The sequence below is a fragment of the Acomys russatus genome, chromosome 5 (genome assembly GCF_903995435.1).
Source record: "Acomys russatus chromosome 5, mAcoRus1.1, whole genome shotgun sequence".
NCBI lineage: Eukaryota > Metazoa > Chordata > Mammalia > Rodentia > Muridae > Acomys > Acomys russatus.
Window position 1 is genome coordinate 2,679,375 of NC_067141.1, and position 11,153 is coordinate 2,690,527.

General features: G+C 43.2%; 1 protein-coding gene across 1 annotated transcript in view; it reads right to left on the reverse strand.

The window, feature by feature from the left end:
* The window catches only part of Palb2 (partner and localizer of BRCA2), a 28,532-nt gene extending 17,454 nt beyond the window's left edge, over positions 1-11,078 (reverse strand). Inside the window, exons 1-6 of the mRNA XM_051145175.1 lie at positions 10,885-11,078; positions 8,072-8,131; positions 7,587-7,683; positions 5,602-7,041; positions 2,161-2,822; positions 1,551-1,622 (exon numbers count right to left, since the gene is read on the reverse strand). Of these exons, the coding sequence (XP_051001132.1) occupies positions 1,551-1,622; positions 2,161-2,822; positions 5,602-7,041; positions 7,587-7,683; positions 8,072-8,131; positions 10,885-10,932 (2,379 nt within the window). The 5' untranslated portion in view covers positions 10,933-11,078. The remainder of the gene's footprint in view (positions 1-1,550; positions 1,623-2,160; positions 2,823-5,601; positions 7,042-7,586; positions 7,684-8,071; positions 8,132-10,884) is intronic.
* Positions 11,079-11,153: the final 75 nt, after the last annotated feature.

Below are 11,153 nucleotides of genomic sequence, written 5' to 3' on the forward strand. Positions count from 1 at the left end.
TTAAATTGGGAAAATAAGGCCAGTCTGGTATATATGAGATGCTGCCTCAAATTAATTAATTAAATTTAAAAGAAAGAGCCAGGGTGGTGGCACATGCCTACAATCCCAGCACTCTGGGAGGCAGAGGCAGGCAGATCTCTGTGAGTTTGAGGCCAGCCTGGTCCAGGACAGCCAAAGCTAAACAGAGAAACCCTGTCTTGGAAAAAAAAATTTTTTTTTAAAGATAGAATGGAAAAACTTAACTGCATATACACTGACAAACAACAAAAACTATAACCTTTAACATACAAATTTGAAAATATGAACAAAATAATTTCCACCTGAATCTAAGGCATTAAAATTGACCCCAGTAGAGGACATCATAAGAACATGGCCCACAGAATCAACAAAGTAGGGTCCATAGGGACTCGCAAAGACTGGAGCGACAATCACAGACCCTGTATGTCTGAACTCCGTCCTCTGCACATACGTAATGGTTGTTAGCTTGATGTTCTCATTGGACTCTTAACTGGGAGTCAGGAGTTGTCTGTGACTCTTTTGCCTGCTCTTGGAACCCTTTTCCTCCTATTGGGCTGCCTTGTCCATCCCTGTTATGAGGGTTTGTGTGTATTCTTATTGCAACCTGTTATGCCTTGTTCAGCTGATATCCCCAGGAGACCTGCTCTTTTCTAAAGGGAAACAGAAGAGGACAGGATCTGGGGGAGAAGGGAAGTAAGTGTGTGTGGGGGGGGCACCACTGAGAGGAATGGAGGGAGGAGAAACTATGGTCAGGATGTAATGTATGAGAGTATAAATAATAAATAGATACGTGAGTAACATTGACCCAAGAACAGCTTTTGACACAAAGCATAGAAGTACATCCTACTGAAAAGGAACTCAAAGCTCAGCGGCCAATCTGTCAGTAGTGGCAGCAGCGCTAATACCTTTTTGAAGTTTTCCCTCGCTACCATTGGTTTCACCCGGGGAAGACTCTGAACCCTCACCTCCATTCCAAGAACACTCAGCAATGCTTAGAGACCTTTTTGGATGTAGTAACTAACTATTTACTGTTTCAAAATCCAGAAGAGATTTCCTTGTCTTGAGTTTACTGTATAGCCCAATCTGACCTTGAAACCAACAGGCAGCCTAGACTGCCTCCTACTCATAGTTTACTTGTCTCCTGAGCACTGATACTGCAAATGTGTGCCACACACACAACCCATTTTCCTATAAATTCAGAGTGACTCTTGGAGAATATTACATCATTTAGTAGCAGAGGCACGAATGGCTCCTGTTTTACTCTCACCCACTCTATTAAAAAAATGAAAAGCTAAGTTGTCCTTGGTAATAAGTTGGTACATACATTTCAGGACGATAATTCAAAATATAACTATAACTAAATACTGTGAAAAAGAATTAAAATCTGCTTTTTTATGTTTCTTAATACACTTAATAATATTAAACAAAAAATTAAATAGTTCTATGATAGAATTCTTTTCAACCTTCTCATCAGCTCTTTACTGTTTCATAGGGAATATTCAAGGTGCACAGTAACAGGACATTCTTCTGACCTTTAACTTTGAAACCAACTGTAGGTTGCCTGGGTTCAAGCTGTCACAAGCAGGGGGCTCGTCGACTTCAGTCTGAGGAAACAAAAGTCACACCAAAAGCTTATTTATGTGATGCTCGCCTTTCCCATCCATTCACCAGCGAAGCTAACTCCGTTCCCTCTGCTAACAGCACAAAGGCAAATGAGACTACTGAACTGCAAAAACAGAACAGGACCCTCCCTGTGTTTTTAAAATACATAATTTAGGGTGCTGGAGAGACAGCTCAGTGGTTAGGAGCACTGACTACTCTTCCAGAGGACCCAGGGTTAGCTCCCAGCATCTACAGGACAGCTCATCACTATCTGTCACTCCAGTTCTGACACCCTCACACAGACATACATGTAGGCAAAACATCAAGGTACATAAAGTAAAAACATAATTAATATGTAATTTAATTAGCCTTAATTCTCCCAGAATAAGCATAATGTAACATTTACAATGAAGTCACTTCAAACAAACATAGCAAAAACCTTTAAATACTGAGAGGTCAGTGGCAAGAAAGTCATGCTGTCCATATTCACTAAGACATTTCAACCTTTCAGAGAAAACTTCACAAAGGAAACGATTGTACCTGTTCAATGGAATGTTCATGTAACTCGAGGCACGCATTTCCACAGAGCTGATTTTCTCTGAAAGTGAATGACTCAATGGGTAGAGACGCTGCTTGGGGGCCAGAGTCACTGTCACAGGCAGGCCGTCCGTGCCTACCTGACACATGCAGGTTGGTATCCAGTTTTGGTGAGCTTGCTGAACTGTTGCATTGTTTATTGTTACTAGCAAGACGGCTTGTGTCTCCCAAGTGGGATGTAGAGCAAGTCTGTCCAGCCTCAGCAGATACATTCTCACTGGCGGCTTGGGAGCCAGAACCAGGAGTCATGCCTAAGAAGGGGAAAGCAGGTGAACACAGGTAGGCAGCAGACCTGCCGCTGTCGTGAGCTGCAGCACTGTCTGTGGGAGTGAAAAGCACTATGGATGAAGAAAGGCCCTTGCTTGTAGGCTGCCTTTTCAGGGTTGGCCCTGGATGGTGTGCTTTTCCTGGTGGAATGGTGAATTCCTCATCCAAGTCCTCCATTTCCAGATCTATTTGCAGTTCCCCCATAGCAGCATAATTTCCCTTTTTAGAAAGCCTCTTGCCAAAGTTTTTTGAATCAGGAGACTCAATCACTTTTTCTGAGTAGGACTTCAATTTTTCAAGCTTAAGAGGCCCAAAGTCTTCATCAGGTAATTCAAAGTCTGTGATAGTGAGAAGAGACAAGCTGCCTTAAAATTAGGATTTTGTTCTCATGATGCAATGAAAGCTTTATCATTACTCCAAAATAATAAAATGCTATTATTTTGGTATACATATGTATGTTTTCACGTGTGTATGTTCATATGCATGTGGAGACTAGAGGTCAATGTTTGGTGGTATCTGCAATTGGTCCATACCTTATTTTTTTAGGACAAGGTCTCTCACTGAGGCTGGAGCTCACTGGCGCTAGACTGGTTGGCCAGCAAGCGGCTCAGCCACAAAAAGCAGTGAAGCACGGATAGAGTCTACAGCATGGACCTAACGCTAACTGAAAACAAACACGCAAAGCGCAAAGGTCATACATACATCACGCAATTTCATTTATCTCAAGTGTCCAGCACACTACCTATCTTGCAGCTATCATGCGGTACACTGACAGCTGTGTATGGGCTGGGAACGAAGCAGGCATGTAATGGTGCCGGCTTCCCTGTGGACTGTGGAAACGTTTGATACGTAATGGTGCAGGCTTCCCTGTAGAGTGGGGAAATGTTTGGTACGTAATGGTGCAAGCTTCCTTGTAGAGTGGGGAAATGTTTGGTACGTAATGGTACAGGCTTCCCTGTGGAGTGGGGAAATGTTTTTAAAGCAGAGATGGCATGGAAAGCTCACTTAACAAGAAACAGTTAATTTTATGTTATGTGAATGTCATCTTTAGAAAAAGGTTTTTTTGTTTGGTTTTGTTTTGTTTTTCGAGACAGGGTTTCTCTGTGTAGCCTTGGCTGTCTGGGACTTGCGTCAAACTCATAGAAATCCATCTGCCCCTGCCTCTTATGTGCTAGGATTAAAGGTGTGCACCACCATGCTGGGTTTAGGAAGTTTTTAATTCTCAAAGACTGATATTGTTTATTATCTAACCATTTTTATTAAAACCATGTTCCTGGGACTGGAGAAAGTGGTTAAGAACTTGTACTTTGGGGCTGGCGCAGTATCTCAGAGATTAAGGATGTTTATCGCCATTCTAAAGGTTGGGTTGCCAGCACTCACACCAACTGGCTTACAACTACCTATAACTCCAGCTCCAACAGCTCTGGCCTTGGCAGGCACCTGTACTCACATGCATAAGACATACACATATACACACAGTTGAAAATAAAATAAATCAAAGGAATAAAAGAAAGACAAAACATGTACTGTTCTTATAGAAGGTCAGAATTCTGTTCCCAGAGTGCACATGGAGCACATTTGTAACTCTAGCTCCAGGGGATCTGTCATCTCTTCTGGCCCCTTCAGGTACTACAATCGTATGAACAAACCCACACACACATACACATAGACAACTTAAACAAATAAACACCATGTGCTTTTTCTGACCTCTTAAGAAAGCAGCATTAGGCTGGGTGTGGTGATCCAAACCTCGAATTTGAGATAAAAGAGGCAGAGGCAGGCACATCTCTTAATACTATCAGTCAGGAAGCAGAGCTAGGGGATTTTCATGTGTTTTAGAGCAGTCTGGTCCACATCCACATAGCAAGTGCCAGGAGAGCCAATAGCTACATAGAAAGACCATGTTTCAAACAAACTAACAAAAAACAAAAACCTCAAAATAAACAAACAAAAAACAGAAAGCAGCACCAAATCCTTGGCCCATTTTTTTTTTTTTTTTTTTGTCGTTGCTGTTGCAGGTTAGTTTTATCATCATCATAAATGTTTTCAAAACATCTCTATTAATATAAATTCTCATATGAATACTAAACTTGATTATAGATTTAAAAATGTTTTTTAAATGTAGCTCAGGTTACTAGAAAGATGGCTCAGCAGTTAAGAGCACTCTAATGTCCACATGGAAACTCAAGTCATCTGTACCCCAATCTCAGTGGATCCTGATGCTTCTCCTGGCCACCACTGGTACTGCATGCACATGGTACACAGGCATACAGGCAGGCACAATATTCATACATATAAAGAAAGTAAAACCACAACAGATGATTTCTTTTCTGTTTTTTGTTCTGTTGTTGTTTTGCTCATTCCCTACCTAAAGCCCCAGTGATCCAAATTTTCTGTTGTTTATCAGGTCACGATTAACTACTGAGAAAAGAAATAAAAAATTTGTTATATTATTGTGTGTTATTCCAAAATCCTATATTCTGTAGACCACAGCTATGATATCCATAAAAGTTTTTGGACTTTCTATGACATAATGTTTTTCTGTTTTTTTTTTTTAAAGACATATTTGTTATGTATACAGTGCTCTGCCTGCATGTACACCCTCAAGCCAGAAGAGGGCATTAGAGAGTATAGATGGTTATGAGACACCATGTGGGTGCTGGGAATTGAACTCAGGGCCTCTGGAAGAGCAGTCAGAGCTCTTAACCTCTGAGCCATCTCTCCAGGCCCACTTTTCTGTAGTTTTACCTAACACATATTCTATTTTATGTTGAAACCCCTGTGCTAAGTCTTCCCATGGCTGTATCTGAACAGGTATTAGTTTGAGTAAGCACCCAATGTATTTCCTTTGCTGTGTGAGTTTTTCAAACATACAACTAAACTCTGGTGCCACACTGCCAGGTTTCAATCTTAGCTCTGCAATATAAATTAAAGTCAATGTACCCTCCCTCTGCCCCACCTTCTTCAACTGAAGGTGAAGATAAAAGGTTCTACAGGGCAGTGGTGACTCAGTAAGTTAGTGCTGCACAGCATTCACAAGGACCAGGTTCACAGTGGTGACTAGCTGTCACATCAAGCACCATCAAATACAATCTGATTTACCTTCCACTCTCTTACCATGAATAATCACTTTTCCATTCTGACCCTTATGCTTGGAGAATTTGCTCTTGGACCTGTTAAGAGCCAGTGTGGTGCAAGGAGGGAAAAGCAGCTGACAGCGATCCAGTGTGGAGGCACGGACTGATGTTTGTTTTCCTCTGTGTCCTCTACCTGGTGGCCGTGTAGTGGCCTTCCTAGATCGATTGTTAGCTTCAGCAGGTCCTGGGAGAGAGCTGACCTCAGCTGATGAAAGAAGTTCCTGAGAGGGACTTCCTGAACTTGACTGTGCTGTGCATGTGTCCAACACACTACTTCCACTGTGGTCAGTTTCTTCACCGGAGAGTACTACATTCTTAGTTGCTTGATTTTTATTTTTAGGCCCTTTCCTTTTGATACCCAAATGACTTTGAATTACAGCTTCCAGAGCTATTTTCCTCTGACAGTCTGACATCCGACGGGTTGTTCGAACATAGTATTCTGCAGGAAACAGAAGGCCCTCAAGCATCGTACAAGAATGCACTTGAGTTTCTGTCGGGGGAGAAGACAGTGCTGCTGGGCTGAGGGTCTTAGATGGACCTAGACTTTCATCTTTCTGAAGATTCCCATTTCTGTCATCAACAATGTTACCATGAGATTCCAAAGATTTAAAGTTTTGGGAAGTATTTGCTGGCAAGTTACTGTGAGGGATATCATTTATAGAACATGAATTTCCTGCCTCTGAGTTAGGACTTCCCGGCCACTGACCACCGGCACTCTCAGCTTCATGTGCTCCTGGGTCATCTGTAAATGCAGCCATTTTCATGTCTTGTGTCCCCGGGCTTGTGGATGAAGCTGGGCCCTGAGTAGAACTGGGCACTTTGGAGTCACTGTTAGGAGGTGTACGTTCAAGGCATTGACTAGGATTGCTGTCTGACACTGTGCAGGAAGGAACTGCAGCTTCCGTGGAGACATTATTTCCTCTTACAGGTGTATCAATACCCCTTTCAGATTTGCCAGATGGTGGAATTAGTATACTCTCCCTGTCAATTCCTGTAGCAAGGGCTGGAGAGTCAGGCGTTCTAGACTTCAGACTTAAAAGGTTAGTCTTTTCGGTTACCGGGGACCTAGGACTTTTGCTATCGATTGCTTCTTGTGTCTTTTGTTGCTTGCCAGGAAGTATAAGAGATTTAATGTCACAGATATATTCTTTCTCCTGTGAAACAGATGTTTCCTCCCATAGCTTCTTTGTTCTCCCTGGAAGTGTATTCTGCCCTTTCTTACAGTCAGGGCTGCTGGTGCTGTGCAAAAACTGTTCTTGGATGTCACTTGCTCTTTGCGTATAGAACATTTCTCCTTGGCCATTTTTATGGCTAAAGGACTGAGGTTCAACACCAAGTATCACAGAGATGTTTTCTCCAGTTTCCTCATCAAGACGGTTGCCTTGTAATGGGTCACAAGGAAAGCTTTTACTTACAGATTCTGAGGGGGGAAAGTATGTATATATGAGAGTCAATTAAGTCCACTTCCAGGTAGAATCACGAGAAAATCAAAAGCAGACCCACACAGAAACATATGGCCATTCACGCAGCATTTTTACAGTCAAAGAGTGGCCCTTGGCACGGTGGCCTAGGCAATTTGAGCACTGAACAAAGCCGAGGTGGAAAGACTGCCGCTGAGTATGCAGCCACCCTGGGAAACATTGTAAGTGTAAGGCCATTTAGGGCCACATGGTAAGATGTTACATAAAACATCATAGCTTAAAAATAAAAATTAAAAATAGCCAAAAGTTAAAGAACCATTTTTATCAATTCTAAAACATTGAATATAGTTCCTAAAATTTGAAGAGAAAAAGAACAACTAGATAGGCAGTCCAACTAAAGGCACAGGGTAGTCCTTGAATTGTAAAATGGGAATTTTATGTTATTTAAGAAGTCTACAGCTTCTTTATCATGGGCTGTGAAAAAAAATAAATCAGCCAATTGAGGAATAAATACAAAGCAAGTGTAAGTGAATGGCTAATTTACCAGAGTGGCTTAGCTGTGAGGAGATTTCCTGCTGGGGCACACAATCTTCTTCTATTGCCTTCTTAGAGTTCTTAGCCTTCTCAGCTCTTTTGGCACGCTAGAGAAAACAAAAGTGGCCCAAGAAATCAATTTTCCTTAGAGCTTTATGACTGTCAAGAACCTTTCTTCCCATTAGGTGGAGTGGTGCACAAAGTAATCCTAGCACCCAGAAGGCTGAGGCAGGATTGTGGGTTTACTTACTTTTACGTATGTGTGTGCACACACGTGAATACCCCGTGCCTTAGCACCTAAGAAGAGGCCAGAAGACAACTTTCCTTACGCCATGTTAGTCCTGGGCACTGAGCTCGTTTTGTCAAGCTTGGCAGCAGGTGACTTTACCCTCTGAGCCATCTTGCTGGCCCCACAATAGACTGCATAGTGAGGCCCTGTTTCACAACCAAAACAACAACATCTCTTAGATTGTTGACCGAGTATGATTCACTCACCTGAAGGCGAGCAAGTGTTCTGTTGTATTCCTTTTTCAAAAAAGCTAACTTTTCCTTCAACTGGAAGAAAAACATTAACAATTGAGCAGGGGGAAGGTGGGATCGGAGGGAATACAGTGCCTAGCAGGCCTGCGGGGGCATCTGTGCAGCGTTCTGCAGCATCCCTCAGCAAGACTCAGTGCAGGGAAGGGCGGTTCCCCATTCACACCTTTTCTCCAAAGGTTTCTACAAAGCCTCAAGCTCTCTCAGGACTTTTCTCTGAGTTTCCTTCACCTAGACCAATTCATCCCTTTCCCAATTCCTATGGACTCCTCAAGCCTCAGTCTGCAGGATTATGTCCCTAGGGTAGACTTCTGGGCTCATTCTCAAACCCAGTTTAAATGCTTTCCCCTTCCTCTGTGCTCTTCTCAAAATTTATCGCACCACACACTATCACTATGTTGTCCATTTTCGCCTGTGTCTTCCCATCCCTTTGAGAAGCGGGGGGGCCAGGAACTTGCAGTAGTTAGCTACACCCCCAGTGACACACAGAGTGTCAGTTACCCCTGCTGCTGGAGGTACAAGGTGCCTGAGGCAGTTTCCGTGTAGTAAAGAATGCAGATGACAGACAAGACCACAGATAAGGTTTGGTGACAAGTCACTAGATTAACCTGAGTGATACGAGTCACTAGCTTCCTGAAGGTGCTACAGAGCGTGTGGTCATTTCTGAGGGCTACCACTTGCTTATAGATCTGAAGGAAGGAACTAATCTTAGGGAAATAGCATTATGTGTAGTTATTCCAGGCACTAGTAGGAAAACTCCGCGGTGGATTGGGTTCATATATTTGAAGAATATGCAGATGAAAGTCTGTGAGAGGTAGGGACTGTCACCTCTGAGTTCCCAGCTAGGCACACAGCAGGCATCTCCACAAGTCTTTGTAAATAAAGTTAATTAGGTTATGCCAAATTCCTAGTCTCTTCTCTGTCTCCTTGGCTTCTGTGGTTGAAAACCATTCTCTCAGTAGCAAAGCCACCCTCGTCTTCCTGCCCTTTAGGAATCTTTAAACTGGTATTCATTTTTCAGACAATTTTGGGATTTCTATCCTCAGTATATGCCTTGAAACAGAACAGAACTAAACAAATGGGGCTGGAGGTGCACTTTACTTCCTAGAGTGCTCATCTGCCATGCACTGGGATCCCCAACACTGCATAAACCCAGTTCTCTGCTGAGCACCTGTAACCCTAGTGCTTGGGAGGAAGAGGAAGGAGGTTAGACGTCTACAGCATCCTTAGTTACCTAAGTCCAAGACTAATTTGGGATGACACCTTTTCTTAAAAACAACTCCACAAGCCGGGCGTGGTGGCGCACGCCTTTAATCCCAGCACTCGGGAGGCAGAGGCAGGCGGATCGCTGTGAGTTCGAGGCCAGCCTGGTCTACAAAGTGAGTCCAGGATGGCCAAGGCTACAGAGAAACCCTGTCTCGAAAAAAACCAAAAAAAAAAAAAAAAAAAAAAAAAAAAAAAAAAAAAAAAAAAACAACTCCACAAACAAGAAAGGAGCAAAAATGCCACAATGAAAGTTACCAACAATGTAAACTTTTCTTAGTCACTCCCCAGCCCCCGCTTTGTGGATGCCAGCACTTTTGCACTCGGTCACCTCAGTCCCTACCCATTCTCAGTTACACAATAATAAAAATGAAAAAAAAATAATAATAAATAAATAAAGAAGGAAAAATGGCTGATACTTTCATAATGTACTTCTGTGACTTTAATGTCCATTAACTCAATTAGTACTCACAAAAACCCTAACAAATAGATTCTATTATATAGTGGCCATGCCTTTATAGAACACGAATATGCAGTTCCTTCAGGACACTGCCATTTCTAACTACTCCGTTAAACCCCACAGGCCTAGAGAAGCGGTTCTCAACTTGTGGGTCGTGACCGCGATGGAGGGGTTGCACATCAAATATTTACGTTTCGATTCCTAACAGTAGCAAAATTTCAGTTATGGAGTAGCAACAAAATAATTTTACGGTAAAGGGTCACAGCATCAAGAAAGTTGAAAACACTGGTCTGGAGTCTGCGCTCTCAGCTTCTATTGCTGTCTTGTCCTCAATCTTATCAGTAAGTGGGAGTTGTCTTGTTTATTTGTAAATGATCTTTATCATCTTTAGAAGGGAAGACGGAGGACAAATCAACGTGAATTCTCATTTTGCACAGCAAGCACAAGAAACTGCAAGCAATCGTTTAAGTTTTACAGGGGAGTAATATATTGAGCTGGAAAGAAATGAGAGTATTTCCAAACAGACTACTACAATAAATTTATACACACACACACACACACACACACACACATACACACACACACACAGCACCTATTCATTATATGTAATACTTATTTATGTTTTTCCTTCTTGGCGTCCTCTTCCAACGCGGGTCTTAAACATGGAGAAAAGCGGAAGTTGCAGGACCAACCAAAGCATCCATTATGAAACTATTCCTTTCCGTTATAAACCTATTACTTTTGGAAGTCAAGTACAAGCGAGTTGAAAGATTTACGTGAAGGGGGCAGAGATGAGGTGTGAGAGGTGGAGGATGCCGGGGGAGGGGCTTTAGGTTTATCTATATTTAAAGTTTTACACCTAATATTTATGCAGTGCCACTAGAAGTTAAGGTTGGCTAATTTGCATTTTAAACTCCACTACCGAGCAGCGCGCTCGGCTCAATGACTTCTCCGGGCGGGTGGCTCGGAGGACGCTGCCTCCTTCGGATTCAGGAACCAGGCGCGCCGGGTTAAAGCTCGGGGTCACCCCTTCCCGCAACCAGGGCACCTTTTCCTTCTCCGCACAGCTGAGGGGCTTCCCGGGAAGCTCTTCCATCGGGATGGAAGACGAACGCAAGGAGCAGCCGTCGCCAGCCTCTGGCTGCGGTCACGGTGACCCAACGGGGCCCAGGAAGACTCCCGGGGGAGGAACGGGGACCCAGATTACCCTGAGCGCGTGATAGCCTACACAGATCCCGCGCGCTCCCGACTCCGGCCAATTAAAACCGCCGTTCGCTCTGCGCACGCGCACTTCAAGACCACCGAACCACAGAGTAG